Below are 25,432 nucleotides of genomic sequence, written 5' to 3'. Positions count from 1 at the left end.
CAGCCAAAAGTAATTTTCTGACATAACCGATGTATTTCACACGATTTTCCTAATCAATATCAATAGACCTGAATACAGCACAGCGAAAGGGAACGGAATAGTTCACATAAAATTGAATAAGATGACATCAAACAAACCTGGTAGGAATATATTAAAAAATAAATACAAACAAACAAAAAGCAAAAAGCTTAATATATCTGTCCTTGTCAATATATGAAGAAATGCGGACCGATTTGAAAAGAGCGATCGCAGGTAGAGGCACATTTCTATAGAAAGTCACAACTTCTTTAAATATAACTTAGTTATTGATATCTAGAGCCGAATTTTCAATGTGGGCGTATAATAAAAATTAAATCAACGAAAAGTGTATCGAGACGTTTTTCCACGTTTGAAATTGAACTTGTAAATTTGATGAGGTTTTCTTTTAATAATAACTAGTGACAAAGGCGGATGTTTATCAGATAAGAAACAATTTAACAAAGGAAGTCTGACTCAGGCAGGTGGATACCGCCAATGATTTTTGACTGTTTCTTATGAATCATGGCATAAGCCATCTACACATTTCCCTTTGGCAAAATAAAGTGATTTGTTTCTACGATTTCCTGTGCTAAGAATAACAGTGGTGTTCGCCTGAGTTAAAAATTTTCAGAGTTTCCTTGTTGGTGTCATTCTATCCCATTGATGAGTTTGGTTACACCTTTAAAAAAGGCCTTTTTTATCTACCAGCTTTTTCTCAATAATTTTAGACACATGCCTTAATTAAGGATTTTTCCAGTTTTAAAGAAAACAAGCTTAACCAGCATCTAGGCTATGACTGGTGCTGGGGAAAAGATGTGAGATTTGACTTCACGATAGCGATCTAAAATATTAACATGATTGCCCTTTCTTAAGTTTTCCCGGCTTCTGCGCATGTCTACGATGGGGAAGGCAACCTTCAGCGATGAGAAATTGACATTAAAGGATAATTCATTATTTATCTATTGGGGTTAGAGGTGGAGTCGGAGAATTTTAGGAGGGATAACACGGTTTTCACGAGGGATTGGAGGGGAGACCAGTCGTCGCTAACAGGGTACAACTGCTTTTTCGTCACTATTTCTGTTCTGCTCTTTGATGGTACTTAGAGCGACCCAACCACTACGATTCTATTGTTTATTGTAAGCCTATGACTCAGTGATTTTATGTTTATAAAAGTGGAGGTTTTACAAGCATTTCGCGTTTCCATCAAACTAAAGATATCGTTCGTTATTTGGTCTCTCATCATTATCATTATCGTCACTGGTAAGAGTTAGGTAGCCAGCCAACACACCGTTTACAAAATGTGAAAGAAATGTTACATACATGTCCAACTATCCATACTTATTTACACGTTGTTGCTGAAATTATGAACTAAGATAGTTCTTAAATTCGCCAAGAACATTAATATGAGGCATTACAGGTACAAGGAACTGATTACATTCTCAAGCCTTGTTATGGGAAAAGAGAACTGAAACATTACTTTCTTTCAATAGCCTTGAACTAGCATAAACTTATGGCTAATCCATATACGAGTAATATCGCTGAGGTTTACAAAATCTTACAGATTTTGATATCACTTAAACCCAAGATATTTTTGTACATGATGGACAAACGTGACCTTTCCTTCTTTCTACACTGTTACAAAGCTTTTTAAAATTTGTTCAACATGGTGATACTTGAGGACCGGTTAAAAGTCGTTTCTAAAAACTGCAGGCTGCTGCTGACAGCTTTCTCTTTGATCAGCTGTCAACACAAAACATTTAACTATGGGACCAAAGCAACAGAAGTGCGTTCTTTTTACGAATTATCCTCTAATCAAGGTTTCATGTTGTTGATCGAGCTCACGAAACATCTATACTTGTGTATTGAAGTTTTCCTGACGGACTTTGACCCCGTGCTTGCTCTCTCTTTCCATAGCTGGGGAGCATGTTATTTCAGTTCCAGAGATGGTGTATTGTCTGATTGAGATTGCTGTGGTGTCGGATAGTTTAAGCTTAGCTCTTCTTTTCCGAATTTGTTCACCAACCATGCTATTGCTGGTATGGTCATAAAAGCCCTCTTAAACGGGCGCATGCGAAAAGCGTAAAGAAACTGATTGGAAGCAGAGTTGATCAGAATGAACAAGAACTGCAAGTCTCGGAGCCAGTGGATTAGAACGCAGTTGCATGTGTGACATAAGTTAATGATATAGACCATTACACAAGATGGGAAAGAACACAAAATAAATGCAACTGCTATCATAAGAAGAGAGTTTGTTGCCTTCTGCTCGCGTTGCTGTTGTTTTTCTCGTTCGAGCTCGTTGCTCTGAACTTGTGCGGAAGTCTTCCTGTGCCGTTTGAGGAAGTGACACACACGGAAGTAAACGAAAACAAGAACGATCGAAGTGACAATAACTGCAGCGTTAGCAAAGATGAAAGCCAGTCTGAAGAAACCAACAACGAGATAGAGAAGGGGAAGACCAAGAGAGAGAATCCACAGAGAAACAGATACCTTGATTGTGCGACTTACGGAATGCTGTGCACGATTTAAGCGGTATGACCTAACCACTTGGTATCTGTTGACCGCTAATGCTACTATGCTGAGGACCGAGACCGTCGAAGTAAAAAAATACGACACGTGGACCACCCATTGAACATTCAAGAGTTCGTCTACCTTGAGGGCTTCTTTGACGTGGAAGTCAACGAAGATTGGATCTGTGATCGTTCCTATGATGAGGTCTGAAATGGCGAGGTTCAGTACCAAATAATTGAATGAAGTTTTCAGCTCTCCGGTTGGGTTCCATATCACAGCCCAGCAGATGAGTAAGTTACCTGGCACAGTAACAAGGGTCAAGATAGCGGCCACTACTGATGTGGTTACAGAGGTCGCGAATGGGGCCCACTGATCTTGGCAGTAGTTGGATTGGAAGACCATTTTTGTAAACGTATGAGCCTATGAAATGAGTAAAGGCCACATTTATCAAACTTTGATTACTTGCAACCTTGCGATTAACTGCCTTCGAAACTCTGCTCGTTCTGTAAATGCAACTGTGTTACTTTCGGGTTTGAAACTCATTCTGTATCTGCGCTAAACCATTCAGTTGATTAACGCTAAAGTGTTATTTTTCAAGTACTACGCTATGCACATGAGTGTTGTCCAATACTCCTGAATCGAAGCGACTCATAAGGCGTGGTAGTCGAGTCGTGAAATGCAACTTATTACTGGGACCGTGACTTAAAATATATAGTTAGAGAGGTAGGAGAAGAGTACCCTGAACGATTTCTCGAATCGTGAATGAGAGTTATTACTCGTACTTGAGTGGTTGAATGCATCACATTAATGGGACAACATCATATCCTCTGGTACTCACAGTAAGATTTCGAATAGGTGTATAACCTACCACCAATATACGGATCATGTACATTTTCCTTGCAACCATCCATCTCTCACGTGTTCAGGTATTTTTTGAAATCCATCATGAGCCTCTTTAGTCAAATGGAACACGGTACAAGTCACAGAGACTGTTTTAAATTCATCACTTTCCTCTATTGGAGTGCGAGAGTGATCGAGTAGTGCTTGATTGAAGCGACAGTAGGAACGTACAATTCTTCTCTCTGTGTACCTGTGGAACGACGCATACTCATTTTGCCTCTTTGTTTGTTTTGCTGCGCGAGGTGTTGAATGTTTTTGAAAATATGAAAAAGTCAGAACGTGTAAATCTTCGCTGCCTGTGTTTGAAGAACAACACATACAGATACTGGCCTTTTTTTCCGTGCGATTTATCAAGTGTTGTTCTTTCTTTTTTCCTGTGCGAGTTATCAGTGGAATATTGTTCTCAGTATGAAGAAGTGTACCTGTGGTTCTAGAACGACGCATGCACACTTTTGCCTCTTGATTGTCTCACTGCGCGAGTTCTGGAGTGTTTTTAATAAAGCGGAGGGAAGTGTTATTCTTCACTGCCTCTAATTACAAAACGATGCATATAGGTATTAGCCTCTTTGTTTATTTTGATGTGCGAGATATTGAATGTTTTCAAAACGTGAAGATCGAAAGATTCCACAAAATCTTCAGAGTTCCGTTCTCCTACCTCTCTCACGATATATTTGAAGTTCAACCAATAAGATGCCCTCCAAAACCCGACCACGAGTCATAACTCCCATTCATGATTCGTACGAATCGAACGATTCAACAAACTATTTCATAAAGAAAGTAATGCCATATTACTAGTGCCTACATGCACGAAGCCATATCACAACAAGGCGAGTATGCCACTGTTCCTTACACGAAACCAGGAAGCAGTCATGACACCACGACACAAGACTGGATTGTTGAAGACTCACTAGCGTATCGAGGGCCAATTTTGTGGAACTTAGCGAATGAAAATACCTTTACTCTTAATCCTAACAAACTCACAAAATAACTCATGAGTAAAGACTATTTCAGGGACTTCAGCTTCGACAGCTTATCTGAATCTACCTCTCGAAACAGACAAATTGACAACGCTTATTTCTAAATATGTAATGATAAAATTTGATTTATTCTTACATCATGATTTTCGGTTTATGTTTATATCTTTAATTTGATCGTAATGATAATAACATTTTATTTACAATTACTTCTTAGGTTTATTGTATAAGTAGTATGTATGTGGTTTTTTTCATTTCGATCGTACTATAATGAAAACGACCCCAAAAGCTTTTATCTTTAGTTCTTGCCGTGTATAAATAAGGCTTTTTTCCTGTTCTGTTCGTTTGGGGTGCCTTTCTCCTACCTCTCTCATGATGTGTTATACGGATAATGGTGCATTTATCGCATCAGACGGCATTTTCGAGTCGTATCAGTTACTGAGTATTGGACATATGTAGAGTCGCGGTGCGTCTAATTAGTTTCGTGGATAATAAGCGAAATACCACTCACCGACAGAGAGAGTTTAAGGTGACTGCTGTAGAACTTCGCCGATCACATATATGAAAGTTCTTTTCATCTGCACCCCTCTTCAGGCATGGTTTAGAAATGTCAAAATAAGATTTCCGCGAGCAATTTAAGAGATTTCAAGTGCTGATAATTACAAGAAAGTGAAATACCGCAAAACTACAAAAGTAGCACCATATCAGTTCGGGCTAAAGATGATTTTCTTTTGAATAAAGCGGCGTCACGATTAGCATGGAAAAACATGAAAACAAACTATTTCGCCCAGAGGGATCGGGAAAATTTTTTTGTTAGAGGATCATATTGGCGAGCGTATTGTAGAGCTCAAAACACGGAAATATCTGTTAAAGATAAATTCTGCCAAGGAAAAATTGCTTTATATGATTTCGAACTAATGATATCAACTGATGGCTCGGCGTAAGTTTCGAAAGTTCTGTATTCTCTATCTTCGCACTACGTGATCGATGTCAAGACTGTTTCGAATTGACACGTGTTTCCAACTCTTGCACCCTCTCTTTCGGAAAAACTATTTCGCTCAGAGGAATCGGGGAAAATTTTTTCGTTAAAGGATCATATTGGCGGGTATACTGCAGACCTCAAAACACGGAAATATCTGTTACAGATAAATTCTGCCACGGAAAAATTGCTTCATATGATTTCGAACTAATAATATCAACTAATGGCTCGGTGTAAGTTTCGGAAGTTCTGTATTCTCCATCTTCTCGCTATGTGATCGATGTCAAGGCCATGTTTCGAATTGACGTGTGTTTCGAATTCTTGCACTCCCTCTTCCGGAGAATCTGGTGGTTATTGAAAATTTCCATTTTACCTCATTTTATCGTTAATATTTAATTAATTTTACGCTTAATATTCAATTATCTTCCGGTTTTCTCCGAAAATTTCTAGAAGTTCAAACACACCCAGAAGGCAGCTAACTCGCCCACAAGCAATAAAAGATTGAAAGATTCATCATTTTGATTGGTTCTCGTGGTCATGCATATTGCTTCTCTTTTCGATTTTTTTCTTTGAAAATACCTGCAAAATATGTTTAGGCCATTTAAACCTTTTTATCTTTAATTATTCCAGTTCTCCTCGACGGCGTTTTTCATTCTTTAATATCCTTTACCGACATAAACTTAAGAAATATTTTTATATACACATATCGTTAAAACCTTCAAGGATGTTTCGAAGGGTCTGGGGTTTATTCAAAAGTCATAAGTACAAAAGTGATGTCACAAATTATCCCACGGAACTTTAACTTCTAAATACTGGTGATCTCAATTTCTTGAATGCACAATCATTAAAAGAAAACTATCGAACCCAGCCATCATACAGCATGCTCTCCCTGATGCTCTTTCTTCAGCTTTCTGTGCTAAATCCATGTGGAAATATTTTAAACGTTCTCACCATCTCAGAAATTTTCAGATTATTCCTTGCGGATCTCAATGTAATTTGACTTTAGTTTGTTCGTTTGTTTGTTCTTCAAATACGCGTTCAGTTTTCAAGGGTTCGAAAATGAACTCAACCACACGCCGTAATCTTTTATCGAACAAATTGAAAACATTTAGTATAAGCAAGAGGTTATATGGGCTACCCTCATTTTCGTAGCGCACATGACAAAAAATAGGACTCATTGACAGCTACAGAATTACACGATTTTCTCCTCTGTCTCAGCAAGTCAGCAACGTTATTTTTACCATTGCTGTTACTCAAATTTGGAACCACTTAGAACTCTTACCTACAACAACCTGAAACAACTTTGAGGACAATCATAATAAGCAGTGTGTTTTGTTTATCTGTGAAGACTAATCATCACAACTAAATTCTGTTTATCTGAGTTCCAGACGTGACAGGAAAAAGCTTTTTGATTTTCTCACGCCGAGCAGTCACTCACTCGCGATGAAACGATATCCTAGACTAAATTGGCTCGTATAAAAGAAACTGTTTGGGGCTGCGTCGGTGGGGGTAACGAAATAATTTGAAAATATTCGCTCTGACGAAGGGCTAACGCTCGAAACGTCAGCTTTTATAATCGTAAAGGTGGCCAATTTACCATTTCAACTTTGTTGATATATTCAAATTATTTCGTATTCAAATACCTTGCTTGTTCAAACCAGCCCGTGTTATCCTAAAGGAAAATTCATCACTTGACGAAGGAATTCCGCATTAAATTGCACGCGAAAATCGATGTCGCACGATTCGCGAAGCGAATCGTGCGATATCGGTTTTCAAGTGCAATTTAACGCGGAATTCATAAGTCAAGTAATGGATTTTCCTTGAATCGCATAATTGAATAAAAACAAGAAAAAAAAAAAAAGAAAACAGCATTACTTATAGTTGTTATGTATACGTAAATGCGAAACGATATCACTTAGTCTCGTTTTAACTCACAATTCCACGCTAAATACCTTGCTTCGTTAACCAATCAGGATGGGAGATCTTATTCAACGATGCGATTCTATGTTAAACCTTATTTCAGATACACCGTTGTAAAGTTTGCTGTCTGCCTAGTTAGAATTGTAAAATTATACGTTGTAACGTATAATCTAGAAGAGACATTCGAGACCTATTACAAAAGGCAGATAGGAAGCTCTTCAAGGCACGCTCCGCTGACTCCTATTGCCCGCTAAGCAAAATTATTCCGAAGAAAAAAGAGAAAAAATATAACCTCAGAAACTGAACTGTCCATTATCCTGGAATAAAAATTCGGAAAGGTTTAAAAATGTGTTTGTAAATAGGCTAGTTTTTAAATATAATATTTACGTTATCATTTGTCTAGTTATTTTTAATGATTCTTAGATTATCTTTTGCATATTTTTTGCGTGACTCTTTTTAATATTGTAACTTGAGATATGTACTTTTATCTTGAGAGAATAAAAATTATTATTATTATTATTATTATTATTATTAACATTTTCGTTCGACAGACTCTGAGGGCGATTTTCCATGTATGTGCATGCTGAGATGTATAAAAAGTGAATCTTCAGTACGCACTAGGGCTTTGATCAGTGTGTAGGGCTTTGATCAGTGTGTAGGGCTTTGATCAGTGTGTAGGGCTTTGATCAGTGTGTAGGGCTTTGATCAGTGTGTAGGGCTTTGATCAGTGTGTAGGGCTTTGATCAGTATTTGAGTTGATGATAACATAGTAAATGACAGTTTACGAACTATTCTCTGAAAGTGTTTCACCTCAGCTACTATGTTTCTGCTGTCAGAGCCTTGGCGTACAGCCCATAGCTTCAAACAAATTTAACAATTTGTTTTCCTAAAATTATTTCATTATACCAGGAAAGGACTTTTATCTAAAGGTGCATATTCACCAGGTTTTCCCTTCCATTTGAATCTACGAAACGACATTCTCCAGAGGAATCGTAAACATGCGCGTTTATTCGTCTCCCAAGCTCAAAATCTACCATCTCTCTTAATGTATCAACTCACACGAAGCTTGTACGACACAAGAAAATGCTAGAGCTTAGCTCGCTAGCGAGTTCTCTGATCAGTAGGCACTTAGTTGGTAGAGCAATCCAACATGATGTTTCATGCTCGTTTAAAAATGGCTGACATCTTCCTTTATGTGACAACCGGGCTCAAAATTTAGCGTCGCTCTAAATCTATGACTTTCTCCGGTCCATCATTGTAACTGCTGTCGCTTTACGTGCCGCGTTCCAGCTGCGTCCTTGAATCTTTTCATGAAAAAGCTCTTACAACGCTGGAATTATTTTTAACTGCGTGCGAACAAATAATGTGCCGGAAGCAATCTTATCTTGGACTATATTCTTGACTGTTTTCCACTCACGCACAGTTTTTTGAAAGACATCTGAAAACCCAAACCGAGAATTGTAGGTCATTTCAGGTTCTTAGGGTCGAGAAAAAAAAAACACTGATGTCGAGTGCCAAGGGAGGTGATCTTTTATAAAGGTGTATCCCAAACTGTTATCGACAAATTATCATGCGAAATCAAATCATGCAATCATACTTGAAATAAGTAGGAATCCATTGGTCATGGCATTTGTTTTACTTGCTTTGGATTACTAGAGAAAAAGTATCATCTTAATCTTTTACCATGAGCTATTTTTGAAATCACTAATAGATCTTACTTTATTTCATTAGCTTAATGTTTGACCGCGACTCAGGCCACAAAACGTTCTTAGAGGATGTATTTGAAAACGAGGCAAGGATGATTCCTGGGGGAAACTGGAGACCAGCCTCTGCACCTTGGACGAATGTGGTAAGTCTGTGATAATCTCAATGCCCGTTGAAGCCCTAAATGTAATAACTTCTCTAAATGTAATTAAGTCCTAAATGTAAGTCCATAATGTAAGTACATAATAAAGTCCTAACTGTACTAAGCCTCAAATGCAATATTTTAACTGTTCTTGTGCATTTACATTGAGATGTTAAAGCGACAACTGTTGCACCAGAGAATCCTCTGACCAAAACTAATGGCGTATTGCGGGCTCGCTCGCTGATTTTAATCGGTTTTTTTTTTTGTTTGAGACGTAGGCCGAGAAGCATGTACTAAAACCAGGAACACCGGAACACCCCGGAACACCGAATTTGACGGTGTAAAAAAATAAAATGTAGATGTAATTTGTTTACCCACGTAACACGAAAGAGCTTAGAAGCTAGAAGCAGGCGCTAAATATATAGTTTCTTAATGTTTCTTATCTTATTTCTTTTTGGTATAAATAAATGTTGTTGTTGTTCCGGTGTACCGGGTTGTTCCGGTGTTCCTGGTTTTAGTACATGCCGAGAAGCATTGGCAACAAACCTTCATATTGACGTGCTTTCGGCATCAAATCGACAGATCCCAAAAACAATAGAACGCTGACCAATCCGGCCATCTTGACCGAACAGGCTTGGTGAAGAAATTTTATATTTACGGCAAGTAATTTTTCACGGAAAAAATGCGTTTTCTTTTTAGTAATTACGGATAACGGAAAGTATTTTCTTTGTTTGACGTATCGCCACTGGCATATCATTCACAGTTCACGGCTTGTAACTTTTTACAATCACGAGTCACGGCAATTAAAAACAGCCAATCACGTTTCACGGAAAACCCCCACATTTACATTTAGGCATGGAGACGAGACAGACGAGACAAAATTATTTGTCTATTCATTTACTAATGCACAAAAACCTGCGACTAGTTGTTAAAGAATCATCGCATGAAAACTGAAAATTCTTAACTTTGGGATCCTAAAGAAATTTATGAGAAGACAAATCCGAATCTGCGGAAGCATTGTAGCAGTTGTAAACGAACGATGTAGTTAATTTGATATTACCCCCAGTGTTTTTTACCTATTCAGACTGGGAACAATCTAGGACGTAGGAAAGAACTGAAGCAGAAACTGTTTCCAAACAGAATTTACATAAACTTCAACATTGCCCTTATTGAGGGATACAACTCGTTAATCGACAGCAGATAAAGGCGTATTCTTTGCATTTTCTTCTCAATACATAGGACATTGTCTGACTGAGCGTCCCCCATAATATCGAAAGTGATGACGCAGGAATATTAGCAGCTGAAGGCTTTTGCCTCAACTTTAAGTTAGACTTTGAGAGGTATTTCTTTTACTGTGCGAGAAGGTTGGAAGATGTTCTTGTTTTCCGCGATGAGCGATCGTCTCGGTATTTGGTTAAGGTATTTGCTTTCTCTTTTCTGTTGTGACTGTTTAAAAAGAGACTACCGTAATTTGCGGCCGTTTACCCGCGGGTAATCTGTTGATTTGCCTTAAACACGCGCCACTGCGGGTAATAGGGAGGTGTGGGTTATGTGACAATTTTGAAATCTGCTGGTAGTTGAATTGAAAATAATTCTCACCTACCTGCTTTTCCACCTCTCAAATGATTTTTATCGTATCCAGAGTGCCATGAAGCGGCACGAAAACATGATGCCGACTCAAGTTTATTTCACACATACCATCTTTTCTTGAATAGAAGCCGCCCTTGATTAGAAGCCGCCTTTGAAAAATAGAAGCCGCCCTTGAATAGAAGCCGCAGAAATTCCGTGAAAAGAAAAACTAGAAGCCGCCCTTGAATAGAAGCCGCATTATTTTCGTTTTGAAAAAAACATAGAAGCCGCAGCTTCTATTCAAGAAAATACGGGAATTAGTTGCGCGACGAAATATGTGTTATCCGCACGCGTGTAAACAAAACCTTGCTGGTGACAAAAATATTCCAAGTTAACACTAGCTTGAGCTGACGAGAATTTTCCTGTTTTAAGGTAATTGTTAGGCCCAGTAGAACCAGAGATATCGATTTTTTTGAAATCAACAAATCAACATGGCGCTGAACGATCGCTCGCACAAAATGTGGCCACGAATTCGCATTCTGTCAGGGATGAAACGTTGTGAATTCTAGAGCCTTTTTTTCTTTACCAGTGCGGGTAATCTGTTGACTTTTCTTTTCGTAATAAGGGACATCGATCAGAAAGCGACAACATGTAGCGATCTTTCTTGTCCTGTCAAGAAAGATAAATCTAATTGGTGGTCATTCTTGTTATATACCTACCTTGAAATTCAAGTTTCTTGACGGCACACAATAAGACTGATTAGCGTAATGACTTATACATTGGAAATGCGCCAGTACATCACAAAATTCATCCTGAAACTTGCTCTCAGTGTTAGGAAGACGGCTGAGGTTGCAATCCGACCGAGTCCTTCTATTGTTGTTGAGAAAGAGGAAATGTGGCGTGATGTGCCACAGAAGGGAAATTTCCCTTTTGAATTAAGACAATTCATCCCAGCGGCATTACACAATCCGCACTGGATACTCTGAAATATGACCTTAAGAATAAACAGACAGAAGTTCAAAGAAAAAATTATTTTAAAACCGTTCGATCTTAGCATAGGTTTAAAAATGAGCTATTTACAAAGCAAACATTTATTTGAAAAGTAAAAACCAAATGTTTTTTACACTAGGTCATTATCGGGGTAAATAAGTACCGTCCGCTAAATAACATATTTTATATCGTATATATGCACGATCCTTCGCAGTAAAGCACTATTTGAGCAATAGTGAAAATCAGACCTGAAAAAAAAATTTCAGGCCTGTACGGCTTGTTAGCTCAATTGGTAGAGCGCTGCACTAGTATCGCAGAGGTCAGTGGTTCGAATCCCGTACAGGCCTGAAATTTTTTTCAGGTCTGATTTTCACTATTGCTCAAATAGTGCTTTACTGCGAAGGATCGTGCATATATACGTTTCATAACCGCAGTTCATACATATGTTTCATATGTTTGTTGTTGTTTGATTTATCATCTACGGGTTTATGTCGAATTAATTTGATGGCCTGCTCCCAGTTGGCTTGTTAGCTCAATTGGTAGAGTGCTGCACTAGTATCGCAGAGTGGTTCGAATCCCGTACAGGCCTGAAATTTTTTTCAGGTCTGATTTTCACTATTGCTCAAATAGTGCTTTACTGCGAAGGATCGTGCATATATACGTTTCATAACCGCAGTTCATACATATGTTTCATATGTTTGTTGTTGTTTGATTTATCATCTACGGGTTTATGTCGAATTAATTTGATGGCCTGCTCCCAGTTGGCTTGTTAGCTCAATTGGTAGAGTGCTGCACTAGTATCGCAGAGTGGTTCGAATCCCGTACAGGCCTGAAATTTTTTTCAGGTCTGATTTCCACTATTGCTCAAATAGTGCTTTAATGCGAAGGATCGTGCACATATACGTTTCATAACCGCAGTTCATACATATGTTTCATATGTTTGTTGTTGTTTGATTTATCATCTACGGGTTTATGTCGAATTAATTTGATGGCCTGCTCCCAGTTGGCTTGTTAGCTCAATTGGTAGAGCGCTGCACTAGTATCGCAGAGGTCAGTGGTTCGAATCCCGTACAGGCCTGAAATTTTTTTCAGGTCTGATTTTCACTATTGCTCAAATAGTGCTTTACTGCGAAGGATCGTGCATATATACGTTTCATAACCGCAGTTCATACATATGTTTCATATGTTTGTTGTTGTTTGATTTATCATCTACGGGTTTATGTCGAATTAATTTGATGACCTGCTCCCAGTTGGCTTGCTAGCTCAATTTGGTAGAGCGCTGCACTAGTATCGCAGAGGTCAGTGGTTCGAATCCCGTACAGGCCTGAAATTTTTTTTTTCAGGTCTGATTTTCACTATTGCTCAAATAGTGCTTTACTGCGAAGGATCGTGCATATATGCGTTTCATAACCGCAGTTCATACATATGTTTCATATGTTTGTTGATATTTTATATCCGTAAGCAATTGCCGATGAGAAGCTAAAGTTGAAACTGGGCTTCAAATAATTAATCAGTATCATTAATGTATAGATTTAGCCCCGCCTAAAAGCAGAGCTCCGGTTAATTTATTTTCTAGCCTTTTTTTTTATTTCTTATTAATCCTTGGAGCTGCCTGTCGAAGAGGTTATCTGAGGAAATGTAGGGCTAGTTTGGGTGGGGGAGGGGGAAGGGGGAAATTGGTGGGGTCTGGAGCCTAGGGACGATGTTCTCGCAACTTGCAAAACGATCAACACGCATGTTAGTCAGCGGTATTTATTAGCAGCCAAAGAACTTCGTGATGTTTTGAACATATTTTTACAAGGATAGGGAAGGTATTCTTCTTCGGACAGACAGTATCAGTTGAAATTACATCAAGTGACTAGAAGGAAACACACATGATTCGCTGCAACTCTGAGTTTCGTGCGTTAAGCACTCATCAGGCAGATTTAATTTTGAATATATAATCAGTTGAAATTATATATTCTATTGAGTGTGTATGACAATTTCAGCATGAGAAAATCAGTCAAAATTGAAAGAAACAACTGTAAACGACTTCGAGTTAAGACAGATTTTGCTTTGACTTTGTCAATGAAGGATTTGATATAAAGCAAAAATATCTCGCTCTAATAAGAACCAAGAAGGATTTATTTATTTATTTTGAGAATCGAGAAAGAGAGCCAGCTGTGATTGCAGCACAATAAACCCAAGAGGGTCGATTAAACTTTTTTTTCTGTTTTGACTGTCCTCTGCCGCTTTCTGCGACTTCGTAAGTCATTGTATTTGAGAAGCGCAGGGGCGTATTTAGTTAAGTTTAAAACAGAAGCATAAAGTATTTGAATAAGCTTTGCGTTTGAAAAGTCTCCAGTTTTTCTTTTCCCTTCTTTTAATTCCTTTTACAGATTTCTATAAATGTTCTTTTACTTATCTTGCAACAGCGGTTTATTCTTGGTGTTTTCGTTGAAAATTTTGCGCGGGGAATTTGTGCGTGGCTGGCCAGGGGCTCGTTTCTCGAAAGTGCCGGTAACTTAATGGGCCCGAAGCCATGTTTTAAAATACAAAAATTTAAAGGGTAGGAAAGCAGGTTCTGGCAACCAAACCAGTCTTTTTTGTTTCTGTAGGGAATAGTTTTATTGTGTCATTTTCAAAACTTTTAAAGTCCCCATCTTGAATGAAAACAGAACAGCTTTACGGGTCCATTAAATTACCGGGACTTTCTAGAAACGGGGCCCAGATTGATCCACTCGCACATGCCCAAAGTTTGACCGCTGGTTTCAGTGATTGTACGGTTATGCTGTACAGTCAGTGGCACCTACCGCGCCAGCTGCGTCTAATCTTAGTCAACACTAGGCTTTACACTTACAACTGCAATTACAAAGAAGAATAATTGCAATGGAACATTCGTCATCCCTTCTCGCCGCAAATAAGCTGATGTCTACGTCTAAAACAAACTGAACATCTATTAGCTTATCACCATCGTTGACTATGCCTTTGTCGGCTTCATTTTGCAATTCAGGCTCCGTTTCGTTCGTTCGGCAGCCATGTGTAATCCTTTAGCTATATCTGCAGTCATATACGTGTCGCCACCATCGTCGACGATATTATCAGGTCCACTTTTTGCGTCAATGTCATCCTGATAATCAACAGGCCATTTCAAAATCTTACTCCATATTTATTTAATCACTTTCACCAGAGTATGGTGAGGGTCGCACAACAGAGCGAGGCTCCAAATTAAGTGCGCCCAATATCCCACCCATCCTACCCCAGGGGAGGACATCCATCACACAGTAATCTCGTGTGTGGGAAATTAACGTCTCCTACCCCAACCCTGCAGGAGACGGGACCTCCATTTATTCGTCCCTATCGGAGAAGACTAGAATATCTAACCATTTCTTGATGTTATAGAAAGGTAGCAAATTCTTCTCAATTATTTTAAGACCCTGAGTGTTGGTCCGGCTGGGGCTCGAACCCTCGACCTCCCGCACAACAGTCCAGCGCTCTATCCATTGCATTTTATTTGCATAATCCGCGGAAGCTTCTCCTTCTTCTAGGTCATTTGCTTCGTAGTCTTCTTCACTACCGTCGTTGTGATCCGTAAATTGTTCCAAGTTGATATAGTGTTCGCCGTGGTTCTTAGCAAAATGTCCAAGGTACACGGTAGCTGCTGAAACACTTGCTGAAGAACTGAATACATGCTGCCCACCAACTCCTAGAGTGGACACTATTTGGAGGTCGATGTTGTACAGGTATGCTGGTGCATACATTGTTATCTGATCCCCATAGGTTTTATCTCGAGCCATATGAGTTAAATGGTCGTCCCAGCAAGCGAACTCATCATCCGCCAAATGCTCCAAAAGAGGGAGGCCGTCGCTATCGCCTGGATTACTTTCTAAGTACACTAAAATTTCCTTCCTCATGGTTTTAGCTCGACTTATTCTCAATAAGGTTGTCCCTCAGAGTGAAAGCCAGCATCCCCGCACCAGATCATTTCGTCTTTTCAAATTCCTCAACCACTACTTTGTTCACCTCTGATGATTTTAACATTCGACGCCCCTCGTAATAAAGTGCCTTATCGCCATGGTCTTCTTTTACTGATATCCTTTCGCTGGGACTCCAGTATCGCACAGCAGCTGAACGCATTTAACAAAGTCTAGCAGGGCTTCAGCGACGTCGTCTGCTAAAGCAGAGGGTTTCCTGTTCCCTTCAGAGTTTCCACGATCTTTATAGGCCATACACCTATCCAACAATAATGCTAGTGTAGCGGCCGCCTTTACCGATTAATAAAGGGACGCGAGAAAACTGTAGTGAAGCAACCACAAGTCTAACAAAATCAGGCTGGTCCGTTTATTTAAGGCTTGATAGACGATAACTTGATAAACACGAACTAAAGATTAACAACAGTTCGATCGAAATTCAACCATACTGACCGTCAAAAACTGTTAGGTTCCAACACAAAACACGAGCGTGTTCCTCCTTAAATTCTAGCCACATAAAGATTTTTGTCACGGTCCTAAAGCGGTTCAGAGTCCACGTGCGAATCCAAAATACCCGTATAAAGAGATCACGTGACGCAACAAAACTAAAGCTGAGAAGGCGTTACAGCCGTATAAAGAGATCACGTGACGTAAAAAAACTAAAGCTGAGAAGGCGTTACAGCTAGTAATGCTAAAACCATAACGGCTAAAAAATTAAATCTTATGTTAAGTCAAAGCAAGTATTAGCGTACTACATTTGATGTAGATCTCAAAGAAAACTGCCGTGGTCCTTTAAATTCCTAATGACATGTCCCCAGGGCATATTATTAACAGATGCTAATGACTTTGCATAGCAAGTAAAAAGATGCTGATTTATATCAGCGAGCCTGCAATGTGACATGAATACTGATCAGAGGATTTTTTGGAGCAACAGCTGTGACTTTAACACCTGAATGTGGATGTCCGCTATAACAACAATGCATTAGCGCAGTCAAACGATTGCACTGGAGGCTTATTACATTTAGGACTAAATGTTATTACATTTAGGACTTTATTGCATTTAGAACAAAGTGTTATTGCATTTAGGACTTTATTACATTTAGGACTTCAAAAAATGCTCGCTGTTTCAAGTCTTTTTGTGTCTTATATTCGTGCCTTTAAATGGTATTTTTTGTGTGAGATCTCTTGGACTGTCAAACGTTTATCAGCTAAATAGCGTAAAAAAGGTCGATTTTTTTCCCGTTTCACAGCATGGTGATAAGATTGACGAGAAAGAAAAGATAAAATGTCCAGAGGGATGGGAGTGGACTAGAAACTGGCAGGTCGATGACAATAGAGCTGTAGACGACGAAGGTATCGTTTCGACTAAAATTTTTTGTTACTTTAACACTTGTGTACACTTTTAAAATCCTATAGCAATTACAAATTGAGAATCGACCGACAAGACCAAGACCGGTCATTTTAAACGTAAACACTCTGATGCACCCCTCCTCCTGAACAACGCTGTCCTTAAGGAACAACACTATGCTCAAATTTAAGGTATCTACAATTTTGTTCATTAAAAAATACCTGTTATCTCTCGGCCACTCTGCTCACTTGACGAACACAGGGCTAAATTACGATGCCAATTATAGTGCTTTGCAAATGGTTCTACTGTATGTACTTATCTGGCCGGACAGGTTTGTTCAATGTCAAAACAACGCAGTTTATGACCAAAGAAAATTGCAAATGGATTCAAGAGGGCTAATTTGTTTTCAGCATGACTGCATTTGCAACATACGTGACGCATAAGTTAGTCAGTTGATATCTTTGCTTTACTTTAGGATGGGAGTATTCCGTTGATGTATCATACGGAGTGTATGGTGCCATTCAGAAGGCTTACCATTTGGTGAGGAGAAGACGATGGGTCAGGGAGAGATTACTGAAGGATCCAAAGGCTGTTATCAAACAGGTAGGTCAAAAACTACTGTGTCTTGATCTGAGTTACAGTAATTAGGCTGTGCTCGTGCATGGAGGGGGGCAGGAATATATAGAATCTCGTAAGCTTTGAAAGCAAGCTAAGCAGTCACCGTTAGCAAAAAAGTTAATTTGGTAAGCCTTACATTTAGATTTGAAGGTTGCGTCCAATTTTCAAAACTTAGCGAGAGAGACTTTTTCGGTTTTTGAGAATCTCACTGAAAACCATCAACATGGGGTATTTTCCAGCTTTAGGTCTTGTTTTCAGTCAGAAAAATTAAGGGTTTCTCAGTTCCACATGCTAAATGAGATTTATCAGGAATCATGAGAGAAATTTCGCGAGAGGGTTGTTCGCTTTAAAGGCTGCTATTGGATACTGGTGCATGGTAATCATAACATGCCTCCACGTAACAAACGCACTTTTTATTTTTTAGAAAGAGCTTGAAGAGTTCGAAAAGGAAGGGTGGGAATATGCTCCAATTTTTACGGCCAAATTCCACCACAAAGAAAGGAAGATTGATTTCGTCAGGCGTCGGCGATGGCACCGAAGAATGGTTTCAAAGGGGGGAAAGGACGCCAAAGTGTCCATGCCTCCTGTGTGTCTTCTCGAGCTTGAGGACGAGGTGAGAATCTGGAGCTGTGTGAGTGCGATCGTATTTTTCATTGATGGCAAAGATCAATTCCAGAGAAAGCTTAATCTATAAACTAAGCAGCCAAATCAAAGTAGGGGTAAGATTCATAAAGGGCTGATGAAGATCAAGGAATACGCCTAAATGAACCTGGTTGTTAACAGCCTTCTATGATGTGATTGGTAGAGAAAGCGGCAAGAGTTTCATGCATGTCACAAGACGTAGAAATAATATTATGGACAATGTAGGAAGTATGACCCAGTCAGTATAGCTGCTCTAAAAGCCAATGATTATTTTCTGCTGTTGAACTATTTTTACCAACTGGATGTCTGTTTTCTGACCTGATTTAAAACTCGAAAGACAAGTGTTCTCGCAATATTCTTTTATTTTAAACAGGAGGAGAGCAAAAGTTGTTTGAGGAATATTCCAAGAATGTTTGTCACTTTTGAAAGTAAGTTAAATGATTAATAGGTTTTTTTATTGAACTATTTTTTATTTATCTATTAATAGATTTCTAATCCTGAAATAAAATGAAATCTGGCCAACATTGAGTGGTAAACCTCAGTTTCTTCAAAAATGAATAAGGCACGAACGAAAATCCAAGAATCATATGGGACCGACAACAGGCTATTTACACAAGAAGTATTCTTAAAGGACTCAGCAGCTCATCGAAAGAAAGCAAGTAGTTTGAATTTAGACTCATTTTGTTCGTGTTTTCAGAACCACATAAGTATCAGATGTGGGCCTACATTTATCAAGCACGTAACCTTCTCGCCATGGACGAAAGTGGGATGAATGGTAAAGGAAATATATGAATAGCTTTTTCAAACGAAGAGAATTTACCATTTTATATGATTCAATGAGTCATTGACATTGACATATATGTAAGCTTGATTCTTTTCTTTTCCTCAAACATCAGATGCCTACGTCCGCGTGGCATTTTGCAAGCAAAGCGCTGTAACAGAAGTGCTGACTCAGACTTTATGTCCCACCTGGGACCAAACGCTCATATTTGATAATGTTGAAATCTATGAGAGCGTGGAGAATATCGCCAAGAGCCCACCAAGTGTAGTGGTAGAGGTTTTTGACAAGGACACAGTGGTAAGTTTATATGTAATAAAACTAATAAATAAAGTTGTGATTCCTAGAATCATATCAATGGTGAGAAATAAGTTTTTTGTGCAGATATTTAGTTATAATATGAGGAGACTACTGAATTAAACTTTTATGCCGTTTGTAATGGTTTTGGTTGATATTTTGCCGAGAAAATCTTGAGGTTTGAAGTACGGTTGTGTGCGATAATTTTTTAAGATAAACACGCAGCGTTTTACTTCATCTCGAGGATTATAATGACAGAAGAAGCTTTTTTTGAGGAGCTCAGGCGAGGGGCATTGCACTGAGAAGTGCTTTTATTTATTTTTGAGTTTTTTATCCATCTTTAAAAATATAATCGATGAGACATCTCGTGCTAAGCTTTCACTTGTATATTGATGGCTGTTTCATGACATGCGCAGGGCAAAGATGGCTTTCTCGGCCGCTGTGTGATGTCACCTACGGTGCGTCTACATGGACACGAAACTCCTGAGCCGCAACTGCAGTGGTTCACCATCAAAAGAGGAGACGAGGAAGGAGGCGATATTTTAGCTGCTTGCGAACTTTTCCTTGTAAGAGTCTCATTTCTTTTTTTTGTTCCCCCGGCGTTCTCTTGCATTGCGCACAGTTACGTTTTTTTCAGGAGAGTCATCTGTTTATCTCTTTCGGAATTAGCTCTATGTTAACGAGCCAATGCTAAAATATGAAGCGGTTTCATCGCCAGTGTGATGTGGGGCTTCCAGGGAGGCTTACAGCATTGCTATGTGTTGGCACTCAATTACTAGAGCATAGACAGCTGAAGTACCCGAAGAATACCAGATGCTCACTTCTCAGGGGCGCGTGGACTTAGATTATAAAGTTGGTAATTAGGAGTCTCCAAGGTTTAATTGTTTGTCGTAAAACGTCCAGAAATGTCAGCCATTAGGCGTAAAAGTGAATCAATTTTAACAGTTAGCCTTAAAAACAGTTAAGTTTAAAAAAAGAAGGGTAAAAGTCCCTTTTAATAATTCGCAATAATTTATTTATATTTTAAAATTGCAGTGTAGGGAAGGAATCAGGAAAGGGATTTTACGAGGTATTTATCTCTTATTTTTAGGATGAAGATGCGGAGTTACCCTTCACCCCACCCATGAGAGGAGACTTGTATACCGTGCGAAGCGGTGTGCGCCCAAAGTTACAACGGTCAGCGATTGAGGTCAGCAATCGATGTTAGCGTCCCACTTTAATTTCAAGTTGTTATTTGAAAGAGAAATAATTTTGAAATATCCATAACTTGACTTAATCCCATTATTTATAGGAACACATTTTTATGTTACTCGACTTACTCTATCTCGCAAAAGCATCATAGGCTTGCAGAACTGTCGTCCTTTACCCACTCTCATTTACAGGTCTTGTGTTGGGGAGTGAGGAACATGAAAAAGTTTGAACTCACGAGCGTGACGTCACCAAGTATTGAGTTTGAGTGTGCTGGAGGTCTGGTGCAGTCTGACGTCATCAAGGATACGAAGAAGAACCCGAACTTTGAGAAACCTGTTTTGACAAGAATGATTGTGGTAATTACTACAACCTATCATGATCTTGAATGGGGAAACTTTGTGTTGTAATCTTGCTTGGGTTAGCTGTTGTCTCATATGTATAACAACCGATTTTCCGAAGAAAAAAATGTAAGGGAAGGTATTGAAGTATCTGGCATCAATTTATACCTTTTTGGGACAAGTACGTTGACCCTTTTCACAGTTTCGAAGCGTTTTGATATATCCTTTATACTAAAACGATGGAGAACACTGTATGAAAGAGAAGGTATTGAAGCATCCTGCACCAATTTATACCTTTTTGGGACAAGTACGTTGACTCTTTTCACAGTTTCGGAGCGTTTTGGTATATCCTTTATGCTAAAACGATGCGAGAACACTGTTTTTTGTTACTGAAAAAAAAAATAATACATTGTTTATTGAGAGAAGCAAAACAGGAGCTATTTGAAAACTGGTTATTTTGTAAACGCTGTCTTTGGCATCGAGAGCTGTTAAGCTTTTTCAAGAGTTTTGATCAGGAAGGTAAGCGAAATCGTATCAAAAAGTATGCGTTTTGAAATCGAAAATTGCATTGGTACATAATTCTTTTGAATTGCATTTGCGAGGAAAGAAGGAAATAACATGGTGAAAACGTTAGTGTGACTGAAAATATTTTTCTATGTTATCAAAGTGATAGCAGGTCAGTAATTTTGTAAAGGTTCGAACGTGGGCGGGACCCTGCAGGTCGGTTTCAATTCAACATAATGCTTGACGTCAGCACTATCACGTTTACTAACTTTACACTATATGCGGTTCACAAACAGAAAACTTAGTTCCTTCATAAAAGCTTCTAAGCCAGTACTTTTATGATTTTTTTTGTTGACAGAATCTTCCCGTAGAAGAAATGTATACACCAGCACTTAACATCCGTGTCCGTGACAACCGCTCGTTTGGTCGTCGCCCAATCGTCGGCGTTCATTCAGTGAGATCCTTCCAGAAATACCGCTGTGCGACACCTCAAATCATTGAGCAAACTGACTCTGGCCCTCGAGGACCACAAAAGAAAGGTGGGTTTGCACAGAAAATTGGTTCATGTTGATGAAGTGCGATGAAGTGCTTATGTGTTTAACATTAAGACAAGAAGCTCCCTTTTGTAGTTGTCAAACTTGTTTCTTCAAGTTCCCTGAATGTTAACAAGATGTCCTAATCACCTCGAGCATCGAAGACAACCATCCTACACGTCTAATCTTTGGGGTCTTGTGTTGAATAAAAAGGTTTCTTCTCTTCTTTAATCACAGGTAAGAATTATTTGCTTTGAAATCTGGACGGTATTTTTCTTACTGTTTTATCCTATGATTTTGTGTTTAGGGATCGCCGATAACGTTTCAACGAAAAGCGAAGAGGGCTCATATGTTGTCAATATCAAGGAATCGAAAAAGGTCAAGAAAAAGGTAAATAAATTTCAATCCATACATGAGTGAAAACGTACTATCCAGTTTCAAGAGTATAATCTCTTGGCAGTTTGGATAGGCTCCAACAATTGAGCTACCATCACCACTGCCTTTTGACCAATCGAAACTTGTTGTAAATAATCGGTGCTCACTGGTATAGCTAGAATTTCTTTTTTTTGAGGGGGGCGGGGGAGGGGACGCGGTTACGAACTGCACCCGTAATGCTAAGGGGTTAATACCACTACTCTTTCTCTTGTGTAAAAGCAAAGTCGGATTCACGCGACGAGAAGGACCAGTATCTGTATGGTATCTAGCATTGGAAAAGATCTATGTCGTACAGATTCTTCAGATTTACGCGTTCTCGCAAACCTAAATTGCAAGAATATTTCATAAAGAGAGGGGCACGGTACTCCATGGGTCCTACTAGTCACCCTGCCCAAGTGCTACGGTATTTGAAGTTCTTTGCAAGATCTTCTTTGCTTCATATTTTCTGTTTCAGAAAAAGAAAGAAGAAATCCCAGAGGAGTCCCTAGATTGGTGGTCGAAGTTTTTTGCCTCAATAGGGGATGAGGAGAAATGTGGAGAATTTCTCAACCAAGGATACGATAAGATGACGGTACTAAGTTTGGTTACTTCTAGCTAACCTTCAGTCTGTTGCAGGCTTTTAAGTACTAGAGAGTGAGAACATACTACCAACAAATTAAAGCGACAAAAATATATATTTTCCTTACTCTTTTTTCGTCTCGCAAATGTTATCCCTCTGAAGTAGGTGATATACTTCAGTGAAACCTGTGGTCATAAAACATCCTCAGGACTGGAAAAAGTGTCGCCTGAGTAGTTTCCATTCAATTAAGATAACAGATACAAGGGTCAGGGATCACTTTTTTCTCTAATCAGGACCAAAATGTGTTTTTGTCCTGTGAGTGTCGCCCGAGTAGTTTCCATTCAATTAAGATAACAGATACAAGGGTCAGGGATCACTTTTTCTCTAATTAGGACCAAAATGTGTTTTTGTCCTTTGAAAAATTTTGAGACAAAGAAAAGGTTCCTCTATATTATTGAACGCCTGGCTCTCTAGCTTTCAAGGAAGCGATGCTTTCCACGGTTTATGTTCGTGTAAAATATCGGGCACTTCAGGAATTGAAAACTGAATTGCATGAAACATAAATTTCTGGAGAATCCTTTTTTCAAAAGACGATAATAGAATTACTAGTTTCTAGTTTGTTGAGTACGTTGGTGTAAAAATTACCCACACCACTCATACAGTAGGAAAACTCATGTAAGCACCCTGCATGTATATCCAAACAATTAAAATTAATTCGATACCATACTTTGTTTGATTGTGAAGTGAACCTTCACTTGGCTGGAAAATGGCAAAACTTAAAACTCCCTTCTCATTGATAATCAAGGACATTGTTTAAGTAATGTAATATCATTATTTACAGAATCTTTAGGGCGATTTTTTTCCTGTTATAAGCAGTTGCTGGATACCACCTAGTGAAAACATGCCATCATTCTCAGCTTTGATTGACGTAATTTAGCTTTTAAAGTTGGTCGTGGGCCGTTTCAGAAAAAAAGCCTTGTAGCGTCTCACTGCAGAGGTCAAGAAAAATATTTTCTTTTAGCAGTGTCAAACAATTAAAATCATGGCGTTTAAATTCAAGGTATATCAAACTGAGTTGGAGAAAGTGCAAAAGTTTAATGGCTTTGAGGACTTTATAAATACGTTTCCTATTTACCGCGGAAGAGCGAAGTCGCGAGAAGAAGAGGCAGATACGATCGTTGGGGAATTTAAGGTAAAGGAAGTTTTTGCTGTTTAAAAAAGCGAGCGCACATTACACTTTGCCAATGGTCACGGTGGTATGACAATTTTTGAAATTCATCATTTTTTTTTTTATATCTAGGGAACATTCAGAGTGTACCCGATGCCAGAAGATGAAAGGAATAGTCCCTTACCAGATACTGTTTTTACTAATCTCCCACCAGGCAAACCGGTAGAGTGCATTGTCCGTCTGTATGTCATCAAGGTAATAAGAAACACCGCTTCAGTGGATTATCTGTTCCATTTGTTAACTTGAGTGAACATTTCTTTGTGCCATAATCTTTTAAGACAACAGGTAAGAGAGAGAAAGTCAAGAAAGACGAGAGTTTGTTTTGAAGAGCACAAGAGCCAAAACGCAGGCATAACAAAGGGGGTCTCAATCGTTTTGACCCTTAGCTACTCTTTAGGCGTAGAAATTGAAAAATCTAAACCGTTAGTTTTAGAATTAAAATGTACCATAAACGGGTACCTAACTCATATGATTGCGCTGGAGAAAATAGCAGTTTATGCGAACAATTATCTGTTCATTTTAGATGTGCTGATTAGCTTGTACCATAGAATGCTTGTTTCATTTGATTTCTTTTGTAGGCTTTGGAACTTCAGCCCAGAGATGACTCTGGAACAGTAAGTTTTTTTCAGAGGATTCGGAACTTTAAAGAGATAATTTTCTTAAAGGAGATTAGCGATAAAATATTAATAGACAAAGGGAAAAAAGTAACAAACCGAAGAGCAATTTTAAGCGAAATTAGTAATGATCAGCCCTAGTGCTAAAGAGTTGAGCAGTGTGGCAATAAAAGATTGTGATCGTGTTGTCTGATCGTCCAAGTGCGTATAGTCCTGAGAAGGACTGTTGTTGATAATGGTGACATTAATCGTTGACATCACATCACCTTTCATCGACTCACGAAACACACTATTGACTGGGACTCTGCACAATGCCTGATCTACAGCACCAATAATTTTCAATGACTGGCTCTTGAAAGCTGGTTTACTAACTTCGATCAGACTCCCCTCAAAAGGTGTAAATTACTACCAGCACCATACAAATTTCTAATCAAGACATTAACATCACACAAACGAATCGAACTGAGAATGACCTAACTTCACCGACGGATCGAACTGACCGATTACGCCCGACTTACGCCTCTTGAGTCTTATAGCCAATAGCATCACGGCTACACTGACTAATTAGTTTACTTGAACTGGACTGACAACATTCGACTGACAACAACTGTTCCTTTGAGTCCGATGATGACTTCCGCTCAGGTTGTCGAAACGTCAGTCACAACTACCTATAAAAGTCCTTTTCAGGAATAC

The 25,432-nt window shown here is 38.9% G+C and overlaps 2 protein-coding genes across 3 annotated transcripts in view; one reads left to right on the top strand and one right to left on the bottom strand.

The window, feature by feature from the left end:
• LOC111331961 (myoferlin-like) overlaps positions 1 to 25,432 on the top strand; it is a 67,755-nt gene that overhangs the window by 33,363 nt on the left and 8,960 nt on the right. For both annotated transcript variants that reach the window (XM_088753285.1, XM_088753331.1), the window contains exons 32-47: positions 9,031 to 9,148; positions 16,905 to 17,007; positions 17,478 to 17,605; positions 18,045 to 18,233; positions 18,636 to 18,690; positions 18,960 to 19,037; positions 19,159 to 19,340; positions 19,754 to 19,903; positions 20,428 to 20,526; positions 20,720 to 20,884; positions 21,729 to 21,909; positions 22,211 to 22,293; positions 22,793 to 22,909; positions 23,958 to 24,089; positions 24,198 to 24,320; positions 24,704 to 24,739. In XM_088753285.1, the coding sequence (XP_088609411.1) occupies positions 9,031 to 9,148; positions 16,905 to 17,007; positions 17,478 to 17,605; positions 18,045 to 18,233; positions 18,636 to 18,690; positions 18,960 to 19,037; positions 19,159 to 19,340; positions 19,754 to 19,903; positions 20,428 to 20,526; positions 20,720 to 20,884; positions 21,729 to 21,909; positions 22,211 to 22,293; positions 22,793 to 22,909; positions 23,958 to 24,089; positions 24,198 to 24,320; positions 24,704 to 24,739 (1,939 nt within the window). The remainder of the gene's footprint in view (positions 1 to 9,030; positions 9,149 to 16,904; positions 17,008 to 17,477; positions 17,606 to 18,044; positions 18,234 to 18,635; positions 18,691 to 18,959; positions 19,038 to 19,158; positions 19,341 to 19,753; positions 19,904 to 20,427; positions 20,527 to 20,719; positions 20,885 to 21,728; positions 21,910 to 22,210; positions 22,294 to 22,792; positions 22,910 to 23,957; positions 24,090 to 24,197; positions 24,321 to 24,703; positions 24,740 to 25,432) is intronic.
• On the bottom strand, positions 1,136 to 5,838 carry LOC148742018 (adenosine receptor A2a-like). Its single transcript, XM_088753592.1, has 2 exons — positions 4,912 to 5,838; positions 1,136 to 2,946 (listed from the first exon to the last, which is right to left on the bottom strand). Exon 2 carries the CDS (start codon positions 2,926 to 2,928, stop codon positions 1,945 to 1,947), a length of 984 nt encoding a protein of 327 aa, XP_088609718.1. The 5' UTR covers positions 2,929 to 2,946; positions 4,912 to 5,838; the 3' UTR covers positions 1,136 to 1,944.

The sequence above is a fragment of the Stylophora pistillata genome, chromosome 1 (genome assembly GCF_964205215.1).
Source record: "Stylophora pistillata chromosome 1, jaStyPist1.2, whole genome shotgun sequence".
NCBI classification, from domain to species: Eukaryota; Metazoa; Cnidaria; class Anthozoa; order Scleractinia; family Pocilloporidae; genus Stylophora; species Stylophora pistillata.
This window is presented reverse-complemented; position numbering and strand designations above follow the sequence as displayed.